General features: G+C 37.4%; 1 protein-coding gene across 2 annotated transcripts in view; it reads left to right on the top strand.

Annotated features, from left to right (window-relative positions):
- TBC1D9 (TBC1 domain family member 9) overlaps positions 1-26,162 on the top strand; it is a 48,476-nt gene that overhangs the window by 12,638 nt on the left and 9,676 nt on the right. For both annotated transcript variants that reach the window (XM_039550927.1, XM_039550928.1), the window contains exons 2-15: positions 1,478-1,588; positions 6,145-6,263; positions 7,778-8,006; positions 8,986-9,247; positions 10,346-10,553; positions 13,364-13,570; positions 15,025-15,195; positions 15,645-15,795; positions 17,291-17,505; positions 18,951-19,068; positions 19,983-20,268; positions 20,985-21,114; positions 24,628-24,726; positions 24,849-24,917. In XM_039550927.1, coding sequence (XP_039406861.1) covers positions 1,478-1,588; positions 6,145-6,263; positions 7,778-8,006; positions 8,986-9,247; positions 10,346-10,553; positions 13,364-13,570; positions 15,025-15,195; positions 15,645-15,795; positions 17,291-17,505; positions 18,951-19,068; positions 19,983-20,268; positions 20,985-21,114; positions 24,628-24,726; positions 24,849-24,917 — 2,375 coding nt within the window. The remainder of the gene's footprint in view (positions 1-1,477; positions 1,589-6,144; positions 6,264-7,777; positions 8,007-8,985; positions 9,248-10,345; positions 10,554-13,363; positions 13,571-15,024; positions 15,196-15,644; positions 15,796-17,290; positions 17,506-18,950; positions 19,069-19,982; positions 20,269-20,984; positions 21,115-24,627; positions 24,727-24,848; positions 24,918-26,162) is intronic.

The raw sequence follows: 26,162 nt of genomic DNA, 5'->3' as shown, positions 1-26,162 counted from the left end.
TTTTACATATTTTATGTTTGGATCTTATAATTATCAGACAGCTTTGTAGCATACCTTACTAAGGCCTGATGTTGTGCCCAAGTTGTTTCTCATGTGTTTCAGAATTCTTGGATTAAGAAGTGGTGCATGTTAATTTATTGAGCAGAAAGAGATTACAGTTGATCCAACCTGAGAAGATCTATATAAAACAAAATACGAATAAAAGACATAGAATGGGGGAAATACAAAATCACTGATAGGTGGGGTATTTCTTAGTATCAGTTTCAGTTCAGATTTGAGGGACCTACTGAGATGGAAAAAGGGTAGTGCTTTTATATCTTTATGATGCACAGCACAAATCTGAAAGAAAAACAGCAAGGGAAGCAGTATTCTGTATATGAGTTACGACAGAGCAAAATGAGGAACTAATAAACCTATGACAGTAAAAGATGAAAACATGGGACTTGAAAGGAGAAGAGAGCTTTTAACAGGAGTGTTTTAAAATTTTTTTGGTGCATGCAGTTTATTTCAGCTGTTTAAAAAAAAACCCTTATTTCTACCCCAATAAATATTTCCACCAAAAAAAAATCCCTGAAAGTTCATCTATTTGTTGTTTATATATTTCAATTTTTTTTCAAACAATTGAAACAATCTGCTGAGACTTTCAATGTGAGAGTTTAAATCTGACATCTGCAGGGGAGATGAAAATTCTTTGTGGAGATGAAAAGGGGGAAAACTTTTACATAGTTTGAAAATAAATAGGTCCTTCTTGGAGAGAGTTTGGGGGGTTAGAGTTTTGTTTTATGTGTAGTTTATTATAAAAATAGGATCTAGACTATGTGGAAATATAGTTAAGAATTGTTGGTAGCTTTTGGTATGCAGCTGTTGGTGGCTCCCTCAGGAGCAAAGAATTTTCAAAGCTACTTCTGGAAAACAGTATGGCTTTGTCTTTCCTCAGTATCCTTTCATCTGAAAAATAGCTTGACTCTGAGGCATTTTGATCCTTCCTACCCTAAATAATCAGACTGTTACACAATTATTTTTGCTGGAAGTCTTTAGTTTTACTTATCTGACATTTGAGTTTCGAACCCTTATAGGGTATATTGTCTGGGGTTTCTTGTTGGTGTTGGAGGAGGGTTTGTAGTTGGTAGGTTTTTTACTGCTCAGGGCTCCAGCACTATATGAAACACAGGAAAGAACTAAATAACTTTTAAACATGATTTTATAACACAACTAACTTTTGCCCATCTTCATTTGCCCATCTTTGTGCTAGCATTGATGTACATCAAAGAGTTGAAGTCCTGTTTAAACTGAAGATGTTTCCCTGTTAAATCACTCTTCCTCTTTACAACATGAGACTACAAGCGTGAGAAGGAATATATAGATCTGCATTTTGCTGTGGAAGGTGAAATGGAATGGGGAGGGGCTGCAAAGCCCCCTCCTGTGGGATCTTGGATTTTCCATCACTGTACGTTCATCAGAATTTCCTCTTCCATAGGTCTCCTTGTGGGTACTCTTGACGTCGTGTTGGACTCCAGTGCCAGAGTGGCACCATATCGAATCCTCTACCAAGCACCAGACTCCTTGGTCTACTGGACTATTGCCTGTGGTAAGGACAAATACACTGACGTGGATTTTTATTCTTCCTGGATACTGTGTCACAGCTAAGAGAGCATCCTTCCTGCTGAGCACAGTCATCTCAGGACAAATAAATGGGTCAGGATGAAAACCTGTTGTAGTGATAAAATTCGGATTCTCCAGAGTTTCTGATAGTCAGACCTTGAATGCCAGCATGGGGGGGTGTGTTATGCACAATGACTGAATGAAACTAGAAATGGCCATGGAGCCGGGACAGAAACATCTGTTACTTCCCACTTTTCTTCTCCCAAAGATGTTCCCAAACCAGCAGTACCCATTCCTCCTTCTTGCATGCTCTTCTCCATATCCGGGTCTCACTCCTGCAGCACTTCTGAAGTGATGGCAGCATTCCTGGGTGATGGGGTGTCTCTAAAGAGGATGCTGGGAGGAGTACTTGGATTATAGCAACCTAGTTACCCAGACAGGGCACCTGGCTTCCCTTGCAATGGTAACCAGGAAGAAAGTGCAGCCCCAGCACTCACGTGAATACTAAATAGCAAGCAGTGTGACATTTCCTCTCTCTCCTGCAGGTTAATACCATCTAGATCCCTGGGATGCCCTACCTCCTGGATGTTTATTTCAGGCAGTGTATGGTCTTTCTAAATATAACATACTTAGAATTCAGCAAGGTGGTAGCTAAGTTAAAGTTAACTACAGAAGTGTATGTTCTTACAGAGATGGAATAACTCAAGAGTTTTGGTCTTTAATGCTCCAGCTTGGACAGATCTAGCAGTAAGAGAGCTCATTTTGTCATTATAGTAGTGAAAACAATTGAGTTGATATTTTTGTACATCAAATAGGATTTTCACATGTATCAGATCCTGTACTAAATGCTTATTTCTGTGGTCAGGTACCTATTGCAGGTAGCATAAAACAGAATGGAGTTAGTCTTTGGTTTTGTCTGCTGTCTCTGAAAATAGTGTTTGGAGTTAAATGCAGAAGATCCAGGTCATTTAGCTTTTACTAGCCAAGCTTGTCAGGTCAGATCATTGGTTTGATAGTATTGCTTTTCAGTCTTAGCAAATGGAAACTTTTCAGTGCAGCTCCTCCAGCTCAAAAGTTCCACTGGCAACAACATTTTTGGCAACAGCCAAAATTCTGTTCATTTGAAGAAAATTGAGAAGAGAGAACAAATGAGAAGTGCATACATACCTATCATCTCTTTAATGGCCTGGTAACCTCCAGCACCCTCAGTGCTGCCTGACATTCAAAAATGCTGGTTAACGAAGCTATTGCTTCTTCTGGCCTAACTGTGCCACTTCATTAGTGCCCGTTCTCCCAATAAAATTTGACATTTAGATTATTTGGATGACTTTTCCTCCAGACAAATACCCTCTTGGAAAGGGAAGAGAAGGAGGAATAGATGAAGGTTTGCTATAGATCTAATAATTTTTGTTCAAAGCAGGCTCTGTTCTTAGGAGCATATGATTTCTGTGTCTGACAAGGTGATATCAAAGTATTGCGTTCTGAATCCAATCAGAAGTTTTTCTAATAGCTCTTATTAGAGCAAGTATTTTATACTATTTTTGGTAGTATCAGACCTGAAAGAATGCATCACTTCAAACAATCTTTTTCCCTTCTACACCCGTTAATACCAACTCCCTGAAGATTTAAAAATAAAAATAACATAATTTACCCTTAGTGACAACTAATACTAAAACCAGATATTAATGAAGTTGTCAGTATTAAGAAGGTTGTTCCCAAATCTGCATTTAATGGCATGCTTTGTACTGTCATCTACTCTGCTGTGACCATATGTAATGCATGTCAGCTTTCCATGGATCTCAGAAGAGAAAGAAGGGTAAAAGTACTTGCTTGTATGTTTATTTATTTTCATCCAGATGTCAGTGCACAGCAATTAGTAACCACCTCCATCCCATAAGCTTGAAAGGGGGCAGCTGAGGACACAAGTTTTCTTGTTGTTTGCAGACTCCCTTCCAAAGAAAATAGCGCATCACAAAGCTCTCAACAAAATAGTGTTTCTTCAAAGACCCTTATACAATGCATATATTCAGAATTTATTTTTAAGACTTTGGAAATAGGCCATGTGACTTCTCTTTAGGTTTTTTTGCATGACACCTATAGATAATGACTATAGTTTTATACCTACAGTGTGTCCTCAAGCAGGGACATAAAATGGAAAGCAGAGTTATGAGTTATGGCCCCAGAATAAATAAATGTACCATATATGTAGAAATTTATGATGCTGCTGAACTGTAAGAATTTTGTTTCTCTTCTGAGAAAGATATTGTGGGTTTTATGTAGAAGTACAGTGCTCTGTCTAAATTTAAGCTAGTATTAATAAACATGCTCTTCAATTATGAATCTTAGCCTTAATTGAAGTTGCTAATGTAGTTAATGTATATATCTCTGATTCCATTTTGTGGAGTGTTCCTTGAACTTTTAGTCTCCTAATACCTCGTTGATGGCTTAGTTGTTTTCATTAAATTAAGAGACTGCATTAGCATAGTCTTGTCACCTGAGGGGAGTAGTGTGGATCTTACAGGGAGGTAAAATTTTACGGAGAGCAAATAATCTTTTTATACAACTTTGAAGCTGAGCAGCCCAGTGCTCCCTAAGGTTCTGCGCTGTGGTTATTTTATGAATTTGCAACTAAAGCAATTCTTTCTGAACTGATCAAGGGTTGTTAAAATTATACGGGTTACTAAGGGCTTTGGCTGCATTTAGCTATGCAACTCAGATTTTGTCCTGCATTATCCCTCCCTGTTCCCTAAGGGTAGACTGCTGGTTATTTGGTACTTCTAATCTCTTATTTTTACAGAAATTTGTCTTTTTCTCTGCCTTCAATAAAGAAATTATCTTCAGTAGGTAGCTGTACAGAGTGACTCGAAGAAATGTGATTGTTTCATGATTTGTTTATGACATTTGGTCTTGCTCAGTACAAGACTATTCTGAGGGTGAAAGTAATCCAAGGGGGTTTGTCTGCTCTAAAATGACTGTTTAGACAGATTTGTTTATAATTAGATGTCGATGTGAATTTTCATGGATATTAACTCTACCGATCTAGGACATATGAGAATTCTGGCTGGTAGATCTGAAGCCTTATAGCTCTGGAAAGAAGTCTTGTTAACAGCCCTTTCTCCAGTGCAGTGTTGGGTTAAAGGTGTCACAGCTTAGAGTTCTGTCTATTGAATTATACAGGAGAATTGTTATTAGTTACTTTGGAAGAACAATTTTAAGCATACTGATAAGCTAGGAATGCAAAGTGTTGTACACAATCAGCCTTTCGTATTGTAGCAGCCCTGCTGTCTCCCATGCCAGTGTCCCTCCCAGTCTGCTAGTGCTCAGTTTAAGGCAAAAACTGTGGTATATGTAAATTCTGTTTGGAAATTAACAACTTTTTTAGATCCTTCTCCACCTATAAAATCTGTCATTCTTACAGTGGCTTGTGTGTTTTTCAGGTATAGAACTGCTGTAGGGTTTTTGTGGTAATGGTAATTATATGCATTTTCATGCAAGTTGCTATGTTGTAGTGATTTTCATTTTTATTTCCAGTCAGACATTTCGAATTGCAGTGTTTTAACTGTTAAATTGGGTGTTTTCCCCTTCCCTAAGAGCCAGGGAAGAGCTTAATTTTCCTAGGAGGCCAATGATGGCAAAATGGTGAATACTTTTGATACGCTAAGATAGGCAAAAACTTTCCAGTAACAGAGATAAAATAACCTGTAGTTTAAAACATTGCAGCAAATGTGTATTCTAATCCTGAGTAAACAAAGCAAAGAGAAAGACCTATCCTGTGATGATGAATTGTTGAGAACTGGGGTGTAGGTTTTGGGCTGATTGCATGATCTGCTGTAGAGGAGACTGGGAGAGTAAATAGTAAGATAATGGAGACAAAAAGCAGTGGGAAAAAAGAAATGTATTGTTACGGGTTGAGAATAATCAAACAAAGCAGTTTCAGAAGAAGTGATGAAAAATAATTCATGAACCACAAACCAGAAGGAGACAGCTTTAAGAAACAGTTCATCATGATAGCGTCTGCACTGCTTGTCACTGCTCTTATGAGCTAAGCAATTTTTCTGATGACAGTTTAGTTTTATATACATAGCTCATGCATTTCATCATTGCTTTTTACAGCAGTGTAAAAGCCAACAAGAAATAAAATAGTGTTCAGATCACCTCCTGAGTTCCAGAAAGGTCTGGTTGCATCCAGTAGTTTTAAGGAGAAGCAGCAGTGGCAATCATTTTTGATTCTGAAATATTGATTACATAAGCAGGCTGTTCTGCAATGTGATTTATGTATCTGTGCTCCACCAGAATTGTGACATTCCCCTAGAAGTTGCCCAGAATGTTGCATTCTGTTGCCTTCATTGGAGTCGTTAAATTAAATACAATGTGAGAAAATTTTGGAATTTCCAGAAGGACAGCATCTAGTAAAATATTGCATCTCCAGTTACTGGCAAGTTTTCTTGGAGTTTTTTGTTTATGTTTAAAAGGACATTGACATTAATGAATTATTTCTTTTTTCATTTTTGGTTTGGTTTGGTTCTTTTTTTTTTAATATAGGTTGCTCGAGGAAGGAAATCACTGAACACTGGGAATGGCTGGAACAGAATTTGTTGCAAACTCTTTCAATCTTTGAAAATGAGAATGACATAAACACATTTGTTAGAGGAAAAATACAGGTAGTGCATTTATTACTACAAATGTTGTTAATGATAAATATGACTGTGGAAGATAAACTCATGTGAATTTGAAACAAACTGGAGTTGGTAGTCCCTAGGCTGCTCTGCCTTTTTGATGGAATACCAGATGCTAAGTAGCAACGTGTGAAAAAATCAGGGAAACTGGGATTAGTGCATGTAGCTACAGCAGTGGGATTTTTTAAAAACCCATATAAATATATAGGCAGGGCTTAAAGCTTTTTAAGTTCTAAAATCAATTGCAGTGTTGACTGTCTTAAACTTTAACAGTAGTCTGTGCAACTGTTTTTCCATTGCAAGGCTTAATTTCAATTTTTTTAAATGCACTCATAATGTCTCCTCCCCCTCTTCTGTGTAGCTAAATCCTGTATTATTGGCATTTACACTTCATACAGGTGTTAAGGGTTGCTGTTTCATTGATTTGTTTGCTTGGTGGGAAGGGGGGGTGTTGGTTTTCTCAGAATTTCTTTTTCTCTTTATAGGACAGATAATAGCCATACTGGCAAAATGTACTTTTTCGGTACTAATAATTATCTAAAAATAAACACTTTGGTAAAAGATTGTAAGCAAAATTACTCTATTTACTGAGTGTGTGTTCAAAGCCCTGGCTTTGCCTCGTTCCTCTTTTAATGTTTCATATAGTAAGTCAGCTCTCTTAAGAATCCCACAGTTGCTTGTGTTTTACCAGTGAATCAGGTATGAGGGCTATAGATGGTCATGGAAATACCTTATACATGAGGACATCTGTGTTTTGAAATATAATCCTTTAAGGAAATTGTTACTTCTTAGAGTTGGACAAATACTAAATGTGAACGATGCTTCTCTGTCTTATACTCTGCCCTTCACGTAAGTATGGAGCAAGTTAAAGGCAAAATGTCACTTTCCATTTAATAACTTTAATATAAAAGACAATAGAGATGATTGTAAAGAAGATTGGGAAAATAAGCTAATCAAGTAGAGCTTCAGTATAGAACAGAAGGGACCATAGTCTTTGAGATATCAAAAAACATCTTTTTACCTGTTGCCACTTCAAATTTCATGAATTTCATCTGCACCTGAAAATGGGAATTTTTTTCCATCCTATTAGTTAATCTAATAGAAGATTTCTTTGGTTTTTTTTCTTTTTTTTCCCCCCTTCTGCTCTTCTTCTTTGCTCAAGGTCCAATAAGAGGGGTCACAGAAGTCATTTAATACTACAGATCATAGGTGCTTTACTGAGCTGTTAAGAGTATTTGAGTTAGGCTGGTTAATTTAAAACAAGGTACTGGCAAGGGGTTGGTGTTTGGTTGCTTTTGACATATGCACAGTAGGGAGTAAGGTCATTAGAAAGAAAGCCTTGAATAAAGTAAATAACTACATAAGCCAAAGAATGACTGAAAGACTTCCTTGGCATTGCAATAACCGTTGTGGCCTGTGGCCCAGCCAGCCGTGGGAATTAGGATATCTGATAGCCCATGGCCACTAACAGTATGTGTCCTTCTTCCATTCCCTACCAGGGCATCATTGCTGAGTACAACAAAATCAACGGCATCAAAGAGGACGATGACACAGAAAAATTCAAGGAAGCCATAGTGAAATTTCACAAGCTGTTTGGAATGCCAGAAGAAGAGAAATTAGTGAACTACTACTCCTGCAGTTACTGGAAGGGGAAGGTTCCCCGTCAGGGCTGGGTGTATCTCAGCATTAATCACCTTTGCTTTTACTCTTTCCTCATGGGCAGGGAAGGTATGTTTTCAGTGGAATGGTAATTTGTGCATCTAAAAATTGTTAGGAAATCTCCTGTAGTTTGTTACTGTTCATGTACTGATCATTGAAGGTACAAAGACACTGCTGAGGAAAAGAGAAGCAGGGAGAATTCCCTGATTGTCACAGTGCTTATCTGTGTGCTTGTTCTCTTGTTTGTTTTGTCTTTCTCAAAGTAGTTCTGTGTAAAACAGTACCTGGCATTGTCTAGAAACATAGTTCACCTCAGGGGCTATGCCCGAAAGGGAACAGGGACAAGATCACACCAGTTCTGGCTCCTTCTGCTCTTACACAATCCTCAAGTACTATCCTGGCAGACTTTGCAACCTTAAATGACACAGCTACATTTGTACAACACCAGAGCATCAGAAAGGTTTCAGAGGAGACCCAGAATAAAGAACTGCATAGTGTGGCTGCAACCAGTCTGCTCTACAGGGAGTTAATTCAAAGCACAGTAGAGGTGAACAATTCAGCAGTATTTGGTTACGGGCAATGGATCAGTCCTGGGATTTAGCCCCTGCTATAAGGACACCACCTGTATTGGTGTTGGAAGAAAAGCTAAGGTTCTGTCATGGCTGTAATATTTGAAACTTTTTACTGTGTAAAAATAACACAAGCCTGTCTGATGTGTTTAGACTGTGTTTCTTTGCTTCCATAGGAAAAGAGGACATCAGAGTCTGAGCAAGTACAGTGACAATGATAAGTCATGTTAGCTCGTCTAGCTTTGTAATGCTTGTGTGGTGTTCTGTAAATAAAGTAAATGATATTTAAACTCTTTTATCTGCTGCTTGTCAGGTGATAATGGTTTGTTTGTACAAACTTGGTCTCTTTATGCTGTGCTCCCAACTTTTCAAGATGCAAGAAAAAGTCAGCTGAATGCATGTTACAGGAAGAAGAAGCTAAAAGCTCCTGAATATGCTCTTTTGTACTGAATCTTGTTTTTTTGTTTGCTCCTGTTCAGCAAAGTTAGTTATCCGTTGGGTTGATATCACTCAGCTTGAGAAGAATGCTACACTGCTCTTCCCTGATATGATCAAAGTGAGCACAAGGTCAAGTGAACATTTCTTCTCAGTATTCCTTAATATCAGTGAGACATTTAAACTAATGGAACAGCTTGCCAATATAGCTATGCGACAGCTTTTGGACAATGAAGGATTTGAACAAGACAGGTCATTACCCAAACTGAAAAAGAAATCCCCCAAAAAAGTATCTGCTCTAAAACGGTAGGTATCACTGGCTCTTACTCATTTGTTCCTCCTCAGTCCTTTTACTTGCAGGATTTTGTCCAAAAGTTTTCTAGTGTTGCTGCCATTTACTGTAACTCCAAAAGGAATAGTTGATTCCAGCAGTGGCAAAATGTGAGTAATTATTTAAATATAATTACTTGGTATCTGGTTGAAATAGGGAAGGGAAAACACTTGAATACTAACATGTTGCAAAAATAAAGTTACTTGAGCCAAATGCTCGTTTGTTCAGAAGCTCTTTAGTGTATCTTCTGACACTGGCTGCATTTAGGTATCTGTTGTAAGGCCATTTTATGTCAGTAGGGGTAGGTAATAAAGTGATTTATGTGTTGTTAAGAAATGTGCCTAGCATTCATACTTGGTCTTATTGCTGGAATTGAGAAATTACTCTAGGTTATTAATTCTATCTAGAATTAGGTAACAGTGATACAAAAATTGACATAAAATTTGAAGGGGTGAAAAGTTACCTGGAAAATTTTTCTGCTTTTTTTACATCATACTTCAGCTTGTTAGTTTCTTTTACATTTTTTCTTTATATGTTGTTCATGTTAGTGTACCGTACAGAATTATAGCCAGTGCTTGTTTATATTTCTCATTACTTAGTGACATCCAAAATGCATTATATCACTTTTGTTTGTCCTTACTATTGAGTGTTTTGCACTGAATGCATTATCAAGACTGTCTTGAAATTGTTAACAAACTCTAACCTTAAGGATTCCATCATGTTAATAAATAAGCCTCAAAGAAGCATTTTTTATAACTATTAGCAAAAAATGGATTCACTGTATATATTCTGAGACAGTAGGGCTGAATATGAAAAACTCACTCAGTCTTTCCTCTCTGAGAAGTCAGCATGAATGTCTAAGTCATTCATGGCAGACTTTTTTTTTCATGTAGTTTTAGAACCTTCCAAAAGTGAAGCCTATACCTCCCCTATATGCAAATTATTTCCACCTTTTTGCTGTACACTCCTTGCTTAGCTGAGTTGCAGGTAGCTTGCAATGATTTGCATAAAATATATCTTAAAGTGTATTATATATTCCTTAAAACAAGAAAATCTTTCTGTGGGTTTTTTAGGGATCTTGATGCCAGGGCAAAGAGCGAGAGATATCGTGCATTGTTCCGACTTCCCAAGGATGAGAAATTAGATGGACACACTGACTGTACTCTTTGGACTCCATTCAACAAAATGCATATTTTGGGTCAGATGTTTGTTTCTACAAACTACATTTGCTTTACTAGTAAAGAAGAGAACTTGTGCAGCCTTATTATCCCTCTTCGAGAGGTAAGTTATTTGTATTTTTAAATTTATAGGGCAAGTAGTAAAGCAATATCTTATTAGATATTTCAGCCTAGCTTTGAATTTTTTTATTTTGGTGGAGTCTTTTTATTATTATTTATTTTTTATTTGTTTATTTTTGTTGATTTTTTTGGAGAAAAGCCTATTTTCATGCTTTTAATCTCTTGTGAGCATGCCATTCTGATGTGTTCTAAGTAATATTTAATGACTGCGTATCTTAGTTCTCAGTTCCTACTACTAAAATTCACATGGAGTTTTTTCCATCAGTTTCATAACTCTCTGAGTTCTTCCTCTCTCATAACTTGTATTCTGATTTACAGCCCAATTTTCCATGTTTTGTGCCTCATAGGGAGGAGTGGAGGGTGAAATTTCCCAGATTGATGAGTGGAAATTCTGTTAAAGAATCTTATCAGTTAAGATTTGCTTTTGTCAGATGTAAAAAGATTCATAATCCTAAAGTTTTGAATTGCCTCTTCACACAGACTTGCCATTGTTTATTCTTGTATGTGGAAAATATTTTGTCAACATTTTTCAAATTGGTGTGTTTCCCTTTTTAAAGCTGGTTACTTAAACCAGATGTTCGGTATGGAGAGTATGTTTGATGCAATAAAAAAATAATTATGTTGGGGAGTTTTTTTGTGGTTGACTTGATTTGTAGGTTAATGGAAAACTTTGTTAAGAAAGTTTTGGAAGTAGTAGCAAAGCTGATGTAACCAAGGACAGTTTGTCTTGACTGAAGAACCACAGAATATTTCAAGGCACTGTTTTCCTCCACAAATCATTAAAACGGGTACTTGTTAAAAAAACTTTGAAGTACAGCTTCTCAGCAACTTGTTGCAACGACTTTGGTTGTTTGGGATGAGACATTCGACTATGGTTGCACTGTTTGTCTGGAAAGCAAAGGGAATGGCAGTCCTGCAGGTAAAGTGGTGGAGGAGGAGAGCAAAGTCTTCATTTAACAGGACCTCTTTTCCTGGATGCAGATTCAGCAACTGCTTTTGATAACCACAGTCACAGCAGCACAGGATTCGGAGCAGCTTTAAAGCTTGAAGAGACAGAAGTAGCTGAAGGAATAAGTGCTTCTTTATGAACAGCTTTAAGTCTCAGCACCAGCAAGGAGAATAGTATACCAGGGGGTAGTGCCAGTCCTCAGAACAACTGATCAGTACCATTAGTAATTAAAGCAAAGCTTTCTATTTAATTAAAGCTTTGGGTTAGACCCTAAGTTAGTTCCAGTGTTCTGTAATATCCTGGAGGTGTTTTGACAGATGAGACAATAGCAAAGCATTGATTCAGAAATTATGATGGGGACAGATGTTTTTCAGTGGCTTTCAGTGTTTTTCACTGTTTTTCAGTGCGCTGCTTACTGTACCTACAGCAGGTGCCCTCTCCAAGACAAAGCACTTCAGATATGCGTGTCTCTACTGAATAGGAAATAAGTGGATATCAGCTCTCATTATAGCAGAGCTATAATTAAGCTTGCTTTAATAGTGTCTGTCCTGTGCCTTTAGAACTTGTCTGTCTTTTGTGCTGATTGCGCTCAAACAGTTTTTAAGTGGAACAGAAAACACAGGGAACACTTTTAAGCTAACTTCAATACGCTATTAGTGAAGTCCTTTAAGTTAACGAATAACTAGTAGATTTGTTGTTAACAGAAGAATAAAGGGAGGTGGGGAGAACAGAGAAATGGTTTAGCACCTGAGTGGTGCACTGCAGTCTTTAAGTCTTCAAAGAGAATGCATGAAAAATGGTTACCCTATCCATTTAGCTAGAGAGCTATTAATATTATAGCACTCACATCTTACCATTGATTCCTGTTTTAAAAAGGGTTAAAGGAGCAAAAGTAAAAGTCCTAGCAAAATTAAATGTGCCACTTTCTATTCTGAAGGCAGTAAGTCAGTTTTCATTACCTAAGAAATCATCTAAAGTCATAAAAGTGTTTTGTTCAATGTATGAACTGCACAAACTTGATGGATTGATATATTTTTAAGGCTAATAGTGGTAACGTTTAGGACACACAACTCTTAATATAATTCATCGACAGTGTATAACTTATCCCTGAGATTTCTTTGTGTTAATGTGCTTTACCAAAATCTCAGGGAACTCGTTCCCTGTACTCAGTAGATTGTGGTATGAGTACTGTTTACAGTTTGGAGTTCAGTTAGATCAGTGACCACTTCCCTAACAATTGAAGGCCGAACAGAAGCCTCTACCTCACAGGGTTAGATTATTTTCCTTTGCAAGGGAAGACATGGGGTTAGTTTCCCTTTGTTGCAAGTTTCTGTGTACTGTGAAAATGCAGTTAAAATAACACTGTGCAACTGTTTTCACAGAATACAACTATAATACAGTTGTACAGGAGCGTCATGTCAAAAATGGTTTATTCATATGTATTGGCAGTAAAAGGTAGGTAATGGTTTTTGTGGATTCAGCCTGTGCTGATGATGTTAGGAAGCAGGAGAGGGATTTGGAAGTCCTACAAAAAAGATTTGTATCCCACAGATGAAATTTTGTTTTACTGATTCTTTTAAAATACAGCCTGAGGAAAATCAACTGAGTAGTGCAGGGGAGTTTTGGTGGAAAATGTACTGAAGCCAGTTGTTTGAAGGATGAAAGCTTTCGTCTTTCAGGCTTGTAAGACCTTGTATGCAAACCATGTTTTCTGGCAAAGAGGTGTCCATAGGAATTAGATATAAGCATGGAAGGAGCATGGATTTATTGTATTAAGATGATTTCTTAGACCAAGCATCTTGATTAACTAAAGATCTTAAGCTGTAGCAACTGTTTCTCCCTAGGTGACAATAGTGGAAAAGGCAGACAGCTCCAGTGTGCTGCCCAGCCCACTGTCAATCAGCACGAAAAACAGAATGACGTTCCTCTTTGCCAACTTGAAAGACAGAGACTTTCTTGTACAGAGGATCTCAGACTTTCTGCAACAAACCACTTCAAAAATATACTTGGATAAAAATATTTCTGGAAGCTATATCAGCTCAGATGATGAGGTATGTGAAGGAACATGAATATTTTACTAGAAGGGGATTTTAACTGGTGTGGGGAGAGAGGAACCAGGAAACACCTTGAAGTTTTTGCAAAGCTAAACCTTTAGGCACAGAAATGTGACCTCTTTTGTGTTAATGCCTTTGAGCTGAAGTGTTCAAATTTGTCAATTGGGATATCTGTCTTTTTCATGTTAAACCTAAGAGAAATCATCACTGCTGAGGAAGAGCTACTCTAATTCTTGCTGCTGCATTCTGAAATTACAGTGTATCTTGTTAGAAAGTGTCATAGTTAATTAACTGGTTAATTGCATAGTGCTTTTAATATCTATTAATTTGTCCAACTCAAATGGAATTCTGGAATTTTAATAATTTGAAGAAATTATCAGTTGGCATGAAACTCCTTTTATTCAAGACTTTAGCTGCTAAATCCCATCTTTTGATTTTTCTGAAAATAATGTCTACGCTGAGCAGGTTTGCACTGCTAGTGCACTTCGGAACATTTGACCTAACAAGAAAACAACAGCCCTGTCCTGAACATCGAATTCTGAACTGCCTCCTTATATATGTGTGCAAAGTAAATGTTTCTTAAACGATATGATTAGATACATTTTTCTTAGGCTCTTTGAATGTCAAGCCTTCTGCTGAATTCCAGCTTTTAAGTATGAAATTCAGATGCTTCATATAACGACCTCATCAGTTCTGTTAAACCCAGCAAAGTATAGTAGTTAGATCTCAAAGGAGAAAACGCTTTTGTGGTGTATCATTTTGGTTTTATGTAGGTAGATCTCACATTCCGAGTCTATACTAAGCCATACCATAGTATTGTCCTGAATAGCCCTACCCTGTTTGTCACGGGTGTCTTAAAATAATTGTTTTTACTTGCTTTGTTGATGGTGAGGTGTAATTACTGTGTTGTTGTGTATCAGAGCACATAGGCATGTATAGTGCTGGAACTTTTGCCGTAAATGGATCTAAGTATTCTACCTACTGAATTATAAACACAAATTAATTGTAAACATTTACTACAATTTGTAATATGACTACATATCTAGGTATGCCTGATTGCCTATTTGCAATTTCAGGCATTTGGTGTGAACTGCTCTGTGAGATTTTACTGTGATGCAGTTTTAAAGCTGTTTGAGAAGTCAGAAAATCCTTTTATTCCAAATCACAATCTAACAGTCCTATGATGTTGACAGACCAAGGGAGCTAGTTCAGTTGCCCAGGGCTAGTTAAGGTTAACATTACCTTAGCAATTCTAGTTCTAGAATGTGGTTGTGTTTCAGGAGAGCTATTGAAAAACTGGAAGCTATTTCATTATTCTGTACTGGTTTAATTTCTGCTGCCATATGTTTTTGTTAACTGTTAGCATGTATAATTTTTTAAGTAAAGTGAAGTAAGAAGTCCAGACACTGGCTCATCTTTATGCCTGTATTGCTTGTGACTGCTTTCTACAGGTGTTTACAAGGTCAAGTAGTTTAATTTCTGCCAGCCCTCACAAAAGCCTGAGCTCTGAGTCGGAGGGAGAGCGACAGTTCAACCTCAATGATAATGGCATTCCAACAGCAACTCAGGCTTTAATGACAATGTATCGGCGCAGGTCACCTGAGGAGTTCAACCCTAAGCTGGTAAAATACACTTCTGAGTGCTCCACCTGACTGAAAAAGCTGTTAAATTATGTTTGCTTTAAAACCCATGTTTCTGACCCAGAAGAGTTTTGTTCTGCCAGACAGTTAAGAAAAGGCAGTATTTTTCACAGAAGTAAAGGCTTGAACATGTTGTTGTTTTACCCATACAAATAACTTCACTACATAAAAGCAAGTTGGATGTAATACAAGGAGAGGTTGTATTCCTGCTCTTAAGTATAACTGCTTCTCTTAACAGCAAGGTCTACTGGCATAGAAACTAGGAAATGGGAGGAGGCAGCCCATTAAAACATAACTGGACTGTAGCCAAGTTATTTCTTGCTCACTTGGAAAGTTAGGATATTGCAGGCTTTTTAGCACTCAAGATTTTAGTGGGTCAGAGTGTTAGAAAGAGAAGCTGCATCTTTGTGCCTGCCTTTCTTTGCTTTTAGGCTAAGGAGTTCCTGAAGGAACAGGCCTGGAAGATTCACTTTGCTGAATATGGCCAAGGGGTTTGTATGTATCGTACAGAGAAAACAAGAGACCTTGTGCTAAAGGGCATTCCAGAAAGCATGAGAGGGGATCTTTGGCTGCTCTTTTCAGGTAGGTTTTCAGTTGAATGTGTCTGTGGGATAGAAGCAAAAGCATGAGGGAAGAAAGGTTTTCAAAGATAATTAAAGGTGCACATAGTAAGTGTCTGAAAATATTTGGAGTAAGTAAGGCTGTGATTGTTAACAGGCATCAGACAGGTTTAGACAAGATTTCCGTTCAGACCAGAAAATACCCTTTCTCAAACAGGCTCACATAATTAAGGAAGAATATATAAAAAGCAGAATGCACACTCTGTAACTGGAAGCCAGCAGTGTAGGGACCTTCTAGATGTTCAGCAACCACCAGCAAGCCTAATTCCCATTTATTTATTAATTTCTGCATCCAGTTAAGCTGTTGGCCTTCACAGCAATTGTTGCAAGGAATTCCAGAGTTTAGGTATGTTGCATGTAACCACTACCTTTTTTTTTGTTGATAATAAAGCTACTGTAACATTTTATTAGATGCTTCCATTATGTGAAAAACGGTGGGAAAATATTTGTCTGGGATTCTGTGCTAAAAAGGATTCTCTAGATCTGTGTCCACTTAAAGTTTTTTTTTTTTGAAGTTGAAGAATTTTATTATTAGTTATATGGAAATCAGTCCTACCTAGGGCTTTCTTCATTACCTATCACCATACGCCTTCTTTAGCTCTACCCTCCCCAAGATAGTTACCACAGCTACCTACACCACTTAGGGTATGAGCACATGATGCTTTCAGGTTTGTTTTCTGTTTCTTCCCTAGTAATACATAGTCATGTACATCTTCGCTTTGCTGCTGGGCACTAAAGAAATGTTTTCAGAAAATATACACAGGAATGCACAGCTCTTTTTTGTGTCCTATTAACAGCTAGTTTGGACCAATATTCACAGTGTATCTATAATTTGTGTTTTCTATGTACATTACTTTGTGCTATTGACACTTGCTTTTCTTTTCCAGAGAAGTTGTAAAGTCAGTAGTGAAATCTCATAGCAACTCTGGGAGCATGCAGTGGTATCTCTCAGGCTGAGTGCCCTGCCCAAGATGACAGAGTCATTTTCAGAAGTAGGAATAGAGCTCATGAGTTTCTGTCTCTTGCTTTTTGCTGACATACCATACTCTCTGCAACCAAACATTAATCTACTCTGTCCTCAGGGCAAGTAGCTTTCTCAGAGACGAGTTTTGAGTTATTTAGGATAACAAAACCCACAGCCAGCTGCAGAGGGAGCTCATGATACCATGTGACTGCACAGTTGGTTTGTTCTTCATGCCTCCTGTTCTGGCTGAGAGAGATTTTAACCTCATTATAAAAATGCCTGTAGAGAAGACAGGAAGGAGTGATAATCATCAAGGCACATCTTTTTTTTTTTTTTTTTTTTAATCACCTTTAAAGAAATAATATTTTCACATTTGCTTTCAAAGTTCTTGGTAACATTCAGAATGGAAGGGGAGTAGATCATAATGTTGGAATGCTGTACCTGCTAAATCTTCCTTTTTCTCCTGGTTTTAATACTGTCCTCTCTCTCCTAGGAGCCATTAATGAAATGGCCACTCATCCTGGCTATTATGAGGACCTAGTGGAGAAATCGATGGGAAAATACAATCTTGCTACAGAAGAGATAGAAAGGGATCTGCACCGCTCCCTTCCAGAACACCCTGCATTCCAGAATGAGATGGGTATTGCTGCTTTAAGGAGAGTCTTGACAGCTTATGCTTTCAGAAATCCAAACATAGGATATTGTCAGGTAATTGAAATACCCTGCACTCCTTCAGTTTCTGGAATTCCAGTTCTTTTCTTGCAGTCGTGTTTCTTCAGTCATGCGCATGAGTGTTTGGCTGTGTGAAGTACACTGAGGTGTGGATGGTGCTGTGAGCTCAAGCCTCAGTGCTGCAGAGAGGCAGGAGTGCTGAGGCCAGAGGGACGTCACACAAGGACCTGCTCTAACAGTAGTATTAGCCACACATGTTGAGAGATGTTTTCTGTAAGCATATTTTCTGCTCATAAATCTAGAAACTGGACAGATGATAACAGAGCTGTCTACAGAAAATGACAATGGACCATGAAGAGGTTCTTTCCTTATTAACAAAAAATCTCCTGAAAACCAAAACACTTTATGTTGAGCCTTAAATTATTGTCTATTTTTATCTATTCATCCTATCATGAATTATTATTCAGTGTATAAGTTATAACACTCCAGAACCTCCCTTCCTCTTTCAATGATGCCATGCAATCATTCAAAACAATAAAAAGAAACCAAAAAAGAAAACAAACAAAAATGGAAGCAAAAAAACCCCAAACACTTGGCAAAAAATAAAGCGTCCTAGGAGATATGACTGTGAGTCCCAACCATATATCTGTAGAGTTAATGCTGACCCCTGTGCATGGTTTCGAGGTTCTTATGTCCATAATTCAAGTCACTTTAGTTTCTGGTCCTAAATCATTCTTTCTTACTATGTAATTTTGGTTTATCACCTGGGCCTTTTTTTTTCCTTCCTACATAGTTTTGCAAAGAGGAGACTTAAATGCATTAGTATTAAGAAGCCTGATTAATGTCTGACTGTTAAGACTTCTAGATGCAATATACTGCAAGCAGTTCTAACAGATACCATCATAAATTATTTAATAACAAAGTGTGGTACTAAGTAATAGCTACAATGTTTGCAAAGATTATTTAACAGAGGAGCAGTGGAAAGACACTTCAGTACTGGTCCCTAAAGCTGTCACAGTAATTAATAACCTTGAGATTTGATCCAGCTACAGTGAGAATTCAGGCACATGACTAGTGCTGTGGGAGGTGTTTTGGCTGCACCAGACCCAGATTCCCCAAGAGCACCTATGGCAGAATATCAATATCATTATAACAGTGATGCTTGCAGACCTGAGTCAGCCCTTGATTAGGAAAAAAATCTTGATTTCTTAAAAAAAAAATCCGCAACACAAAACCAACCAACCCAAAAACCCACCAAAAAACCCCAGTAAAACAACAAAACTAAGGAAAAACCTTAAAATTTTTTTGTGATTTGAGGCTTTCTTAAGCCTTTCTTTGAGCACGGGGAAACACTGCTGTTTTTACAGGGAAGTACTCGAACAGTTTGGGATCTGCAGGGAGAGATGTAGCTAATTTCCTAACCACTTACCTGCCCAGGTACAGCACTAGATATTGAATAATTGTATTTCCCTTTCTTTTAGGCTATGAATATTGTCACTTCAGTGCTCCTCCTTTATGCAAAAGAGGAGGAAGCTTTCTGGCTGCTGGTGGCTCTGTGTGAGCGTATGCTGCCTGACTACTACAACACAAGAGTTGTTGGTATGCTATGGGGACATTTTTGAAACGACCCTACAAAAAATAACCAAATTAATTGGTGGTATTTGTACTGAAACAAATATGTGGGTAGATGTATCTGTGCATGCTAGTGACAAGACAGCTTGCTCAGGAGAATAAAGACAATTTCCTGAAGAGGTACTGTTATAGTTAATAGTTTATCACTTACTTAGGATCAGATGGCATTCTAAAGTGTGCTTAAGCAAAGTAGATTTTTAAGAAGAGATGGGAGGCTAAAATTTGAGTTTTAGATGATCCAGTTAGCTGACTGGTAAGGTGGAAACAGGAGCTTTAGCAGTTTGCAGTAGAAGTCTTTGTGCCTGTGCCTCTGATTTGAAAGGGCACAAGTTTCAGAAAGCTGTTGTTGTCAGATGAGCTTCCTTGCGTATGTGGAAGTGAGTGACTTCAGTGTATCATGGAATCTGTTTTTACTATGTCTCACAAATACTTGAGATACTCAGCCTTAGAAATTATTCTTCCTGTCCTGGTTAAAATGGCATGTATAACATGGGGTTCTCTTGAAGTAAATCTAAACCCTCACAGTCACCCTTGGCCTCATTCAACAGGTGATGCTGAGGTCTTACTCCAATTAGTAATGATAATATCAAGCCACTGTTTAACTTCAGCTGGTGCTAGACCAAATTAATCCTTTTTTATTTATTATGGAGTATATAATTAAAACAGAAAAAACCTTATTATGGGTCAATTTGTATATATAGCTCAGTAGTATAACAGAATCCGCTACTTATTTGAAAGTGAGAAAATGTGCATAAGCACCATGCAAAATATTCTTAGGCTTTTTATTTATATACATAGGATATATAGAAGGTTTTTTCCTCCCCTAAATGGCAACGTGTCAGTTGCTCCTGGATTAATTTAGCCTTATTTGTCTTTAACAGGAGCATTGGTTGATCAAGGTGTCTTTGAAGAGTTGGCTCGTGACTACATTCCACAGCTTTATGACTGCATGCAGGACTTGGGTGTAATCTCCACCATCTCCCTGTCCTGGTTCCTCACTCTTTTCCTCAGTGTAATGCCATTTGAAAGTGCAGTGGTGGTTGTGGATTGTTTCTTCTGTGAAGGAATAAAGGTGATATTTCAGTTAGCACTTGCTGTCCTCGAAGCTAATGTAGACAAGCTGCTTAACTGTAAAGATGATGGAGAAGCCATGACAGTCTTGGGAAGGTATTTATTACAGAAAATTAAGTATCTTCATGTTTTTGGGGGTTTTTTTGCTTGCTCTTCTGATTTATATTCTATGTTGAAATACTAAATTTAAACCGGTACCATATATGTAAATCCTTTACATGCTTATAGTCCCCTTTCATCCACATAAGGTAGTCCTTCCATTATTTTAAAATAATGCTAAGTGACCAACAAGACATAAATCCTTCTTTCAAGACATTCAAATAAACTTCCCAAATCTGGTTATAGAAATTTAACTTGATTCATTATTTTAGTGGATTACATGAGTTTTGTTACTTCAGCCTGCTGCCTTTTAAATGTTACTAAGAAAAAGCCTTGATGTCGAGGGAGATTGTTTTGGGAGTAGACTAAGTAGAACTCAGAAGAATTAGGTAGGATCTTGAACAAACAGATCTCAGTGAAGCAGGATGATGATGGATAGAGTGGCTTGAGTCATTTAATCGGAACTAATACTGCTGAGTGTAACCTCTGATTTCCTTGTGCTTGGTAGCGTGTTCAGTTTTCAAGCTGCTGCTGGAACTTTGGAATTTTTTTCTTAATAAATTTCAGTACTATAACCTTACTCTTCCTAGATAATGGCTTGATCATTTTTACATTTGATAATCAATATGCGACCTGTATGCTGTTAACCCTCAGAAGGGAGGGTGTACAAATTTATCTTGGGTTTCTCATTTCCTTATTTTTTTCCCCACCAGGTACTTGGACAGCATAACTAATAAGGACAGCACTCTTCCTCCCATTCCTCATCTTCACTCCCTGCTCAGTGATGATGTAGAGCCTTATCCTGAGGTGGATATCTTCAGGCTAATCAGGTCTTCCTATGAGGTAGGATAAGACTTCTTAACAAGAACTTGCCAATGCACACAACTTCTGCTTCACAGAGGATTTGATGCTCTATGGTTTGGCTTTGCTTGAAACAGAAAGGACACAGAAGAAAGGCAGACTCATCTGAGAAGGCTGAAATGGAGCAAGGAAGAGGAGTTAGACTTTCATCTTCCTTTAACCAAAATTTGTAATTGGAGCTGTCTCATAGAGAAGTCTGAGGCCTCAAAGGAGAGCAGCCCACGGCCAAAAAGTGATTTACAAACAAAAGGCTGAACTTTTAACTTGAAAAACGCTAATTCTCATTTAAGCTTTTTTGTGCTTTTCCAAACTGAAATAGTAGTGAAATCTGTATGATTTCAGAAGACCTTTCTATTATCAGTGAAACTTTGTTTCTTTTGCCTTTTTTTTCTTAACAAGTGCTGATTGTGACCGTGGGCTGATTGTGACTGTATTCTCTACTATCACCAAAGCTAAAAAAAAATTCAAGTGAAAGGAGCTAGTAATAACTAATATCTATAAAGGACAGGACAAAGCCTGCAAAACCAACTAAAATCTGCAGACTGGTTTCATTGTCCTTAAATTTAAAAAAAATGTCATCAGTTAAAATACCTCTGATGGTTACACTGACATACCCATTTTTTATGAAAATTAAGGAAAAAATGTAAAGATTTTTTCTCCTTAATTTACATTATTCTCTTCTATTGACATGCAGGGTAAATGAGTAATTTTAGTTCAGGAAGTTGGTTTATACTTAGCAATGGCACAGTTTTGTCAAAGGCACTTCCTATATCCCTAACCCCCCTTGCTTTAATGTACCATGTTTAATAAGGAAGTAGGCAGTCCTTTGTGTATTCTGTGCTAAAAGGAAAAGTGTATCAGGGTAGATGGACGTTTGGTAGATGTCAGAATGGCCAGGAGGGAGTTTATGTGAAATTGTGTTTCCCTTACATTTTCCCATTTTCCTCACCATGAAGACTGCTTGCATTGGCGTAACTGCTCTAAGATGAATAACCTGACTCCATGCAGAGCCAGTCTGTCTTTTTGGGCCCTCTGCAGCACAGAACCTTGTAGCTCCTTCTAGGTAAATAACCAACTGCACTTCAGTATAATTAGGCAAAACAAGTAGCATGGGGAATGAGGAACTGTGAGGAAAGCAGGAGCTGTTTGCAAAGAGAGAATTAGTTTCAAGAGAGTTGCTGTTAATTAATTTATTAAAAAAAACCCCAACAATTCTTTAGTAAACTATTAAGATTCAAAAACTTTTAAGGCATCTGTTACACCTGTTATGTTTCTGCATGAGGTATGTGCAGTCAGGGCTGAGAACTCACTGCTATCTTTGTTACAGCTACAAAGAATGAAATATCAACTAAGTGAGCATATTTTTGTTATTTTTTGGAATTTAAACTGTTAAGAGTACTTGCTAGGTAACCATCTATTCTTAGTCTTGTAGACATTTATCATTTGAAAATAATAGGAAGACCTACAGCTGAAGAAAAGATGGGATTTTTCTGGAGACCTTTGCTTTCCCTCAAGTATACACACACCATCCCCAAGGAGAGGGGAAAACTTTGTCCCTTCTGACTGTCTTATGATATTTGTCATGGGAATGTGATGAGTCTGAGAACTTGATGGCACTGGCAAAGGCACAATATTTGAATTGTTTTATAAAGATCTGCTTTCCATCATGCTCTGACACAGTCCAGCTCTTATGTAGTCATGTTAGATGCATATATGAGAAGTCTCCAGTAAAAGTTGAAGTGATGCAGAAGAATTTTTTGGTAAATAAGTGATTAGCACCCCTCTCTGTGATGATACTGAGCAGGCTTTCTACTTTTAAAGGAGAAACAGTCTTTAAATAAGAGCATATACATAACAAGTACATTTTACACTGCCAGTGCTTTCTTAATATACTGAAAACAGTTTTTAGTAAGAACTCTCTTATCCTTTCATTCAGTTTTGTATTTAATTCAGAAGCCATAGGTCCTGGTGTCATAATAGTTATAGTAGAAGTGGCTGAAATAATGCATAATCGCTGCAGTTTTAAGAGCCTGTGCATAACTCACTAGCTGAGGAGTGTAGACTCATAATCAGAGCTGTTATGTGTTTAACTCATTTAATTTGTATGTTAGGTAATTTGGAAAAAAAATAGGCCTTCAACACTTCAGCTGTGTGTACAGTGGTATCTGGATCTTGGCCATTTTAACTAAAGGGCTGACACTCAAAGGTCTGTGCTGTGGAAAGGTTTGATACTGTTTTGACCTAGAACAGGTGACACCCTTCCAACAACTCCTTGTACAGTTTGAAACTTTGCCTGGGCAAAGGACCATTTCCAGAAGGTAATCACCTGCAACCTTCCTTTTTGGTAGACTACATGAGTTTTAGTTTTATGGATGTGAACAGACCTTCTTATTTGGCCCCCAGACCAGTGAATAAACTCTGATTACTGGAATAGGTGTGGCCTAAAAGCCACAAAAGATCTGTCTTTTCAAGGTCTTGTGACCTCTGTGGTGCTTGATATTCATGAAGGTTTATCTACATGCCATTTTTGTCAGAAGACTTCTTTATTTGCAAAACGCTCACAAGTACATGAAGCCTCTTTCTACTGCTAAGGTACATGATAAAGGTGAACACCTTTATCTATAAATGCAGCTTTAGCATTAATTTCATTTACAAGAATGTGCCAGGAAATAATGACCTGCTTATGTAGATGCACTTGCACTGGAAATATAAACCCATCTTGTGTGAAAGTGTGTCCTGCCACCCCTTTATAGCTTTACATGTGGTGTAGTTGATGTCTGGCATTATTGTTCCTGCTGATCATCTGTGCATTCCTCAGTGTTACAAGTGGATTTTGGATGGCAAGAAACTTCTGCTTATAATACTTCTACAAAAATAAATCTTAGGGATCAGGCATTCCTCTGCATATGAAAATACAGAATATTATTCCTAATAGGTTTTCCCCCTAGGATGCTTTTGTAGTATGCGCAGGACACTGACACTGTTACGTGCATTGTGATAAAACTTTCGAAAGTAAGACTTGGGTATTAAAGAGAATATCTTCCTAGTGGAAATTGCAATCTTGCTAGTTGGTTTCAGATTCTCAGAATGTAAGGACTGCTGTACTGTCTCAGCCATTAGAGATCCAGTTAGTTCAATATCCTCTTTCTGTTGTGATTATGAGACATTCCAGGACAAGCTGAAATAAAACTCTGCAGGAGGACTTACGAAACAATCTATTCACAGAGATTTGCCCAGCAAGAAGTTTCTTAACTACTGAGATTACAGTTTGAAATGAGAGAGTTTGAAATTAAGACCTTTCAAATTAAAATAAGTTCTTGGGAAAAATAAAATCTAGTCTTTGTAACTTTGTAATGTGTTAGAAAAATGCATTAACAGCAGCTTCATTTGTGGTACATCATGTAATTAAATTAATTTCTCAAATACATTAAAGGCAATCTAAATATTCTGAATATTAATACACAGACAATCATGTACTACTTTTTCTCTTTCAAGAAATTCGGAAGTATCCGGGCAGATTTAATTGAACAAATGAGATTCAAACAAAGACTGAAAGTCATCCAAACCCTTGAAGATACTACGAAGCGCAATGTGGTAAGTACTGAAATAATGTTCTTTGCAAATAGTAAGTTCAATCAGTTTCTGAAGTTTAAATTAACTTTTCAGTGAGACATGGATTTCAAATCTCTAACTGTTAATGTTGTGTGTTTCAAAAGGTACGAACTATTGTGACAGAGACTTCTTTTACTATTGATGAACTGGAGGAACTATATGCGCTTTTCAAGGTAAAGCTAAGTGAAGATAAGATCATGTGCCTCCAGGAAGTGTAAATGTTCATTTTTGATGTGGGACTCTGTCTTGTCTAAGCACCAGGTCAAGTCTGTCAGTTATTATTGGGTATCTTGATACAAACTTGAATTAGCTGCTGTATTATTGATATACAAAAAAAAAAAAACCTTAAGCAGTTTTTAAACATCTGGAAAGGATTCATTCACTAGATGATTTGTCCACAGAAAAAAAGTATGTACTGATGAAACTATTAAATGAAAAAGTGGATAGTGGCTTTTGATCAATCATTAGAAACTAAACATATGTCTCTCTCTACCTAACCCAAGTTTTGAAATTTATCACAATTGTTCTATTGTCTCAGACAGTTAATACTTTCTTATTGCAATAGCCTATTTCTGCCATTGTTAATGCTTTAATGCATTACATGGGAATTTAATGTCACAAAGTGATGTGTCTTTGTAAGTTGGTTGTACAGCATTGCCATTAGATCCACAAATTTAAAGGTGGGCATTTAAATGCGTTAACTTCACCTTCATCCACAACGTCTTAAAACAAATTACTTTCTTCCTCTGTTTTTTTATAACAGAATTTTTTTTTTAATATGATGAAGAATTTACTTCCTTTTAATTTCCCATCTGTAACGACAAGTCCAAGTTGTCCAAATCCTGCAGTGCCTTCTTTCAGTCTTCCAGAAATAAGTGAGACCAAGTCAGACAGTCCTCCCTAGTTGATTGCTGTGCAGGGCTGGGATCTTTTTCTCTAAGCTTCTGAATTATTTTGAATTAGATTCTGCCAAAATCAGCTCCAGAACCTCCACTGACTTCAGTAAGACTGAAAGAATAGTACAGTATTCAGTATTTTTGAGAATCTACAGTGCAACAAAAAATATTTCAAATAAACAGCTATTTCCATATGATTAAAGATTAAATAAAGATTTCATGAGACTTCTGACTTGACAGCTTGATGAGGGTGCAGAGGGTGACTAAGCACAACAAGCCTGTGAAGTCACAGCTCTGACCAAAACAGGTATTTCATGTTTCATCTGACTGGGAAGCAGAAAAAGTTTTGCTTTACCTTCTTTTTTGTTTTTTTATAGAGGGATGCTTTTTTATGCTGGTTAGAGGAGAAACCGCTTCCAGAAGTGGAAGGGCTGGGTGAATCGAAATGCATGTGTTATCTTGCATTGTTTTAAGAATGCAGGGAAGAGTTGTTTGGAATTTTTTTTATCATGGAGAGCAATG

Source organism: Corvus cornix, chromosome 4 (assembly GCF_000738735.6).
Source record: "Corvus cornix cornix isolate S_Up_H32 chromosome 4, ASM73873v5, whole genome shotgun sequence".
Classification (NCBI taxonomy): Eukaryota; Metazoa; Chordata; class Aves; order Passeriformes; family Corvidae; genus Corvus; species Corvus cornix.
This window is presented reverse-complemented; position numbering and strand designations above follow the sequence as displayed.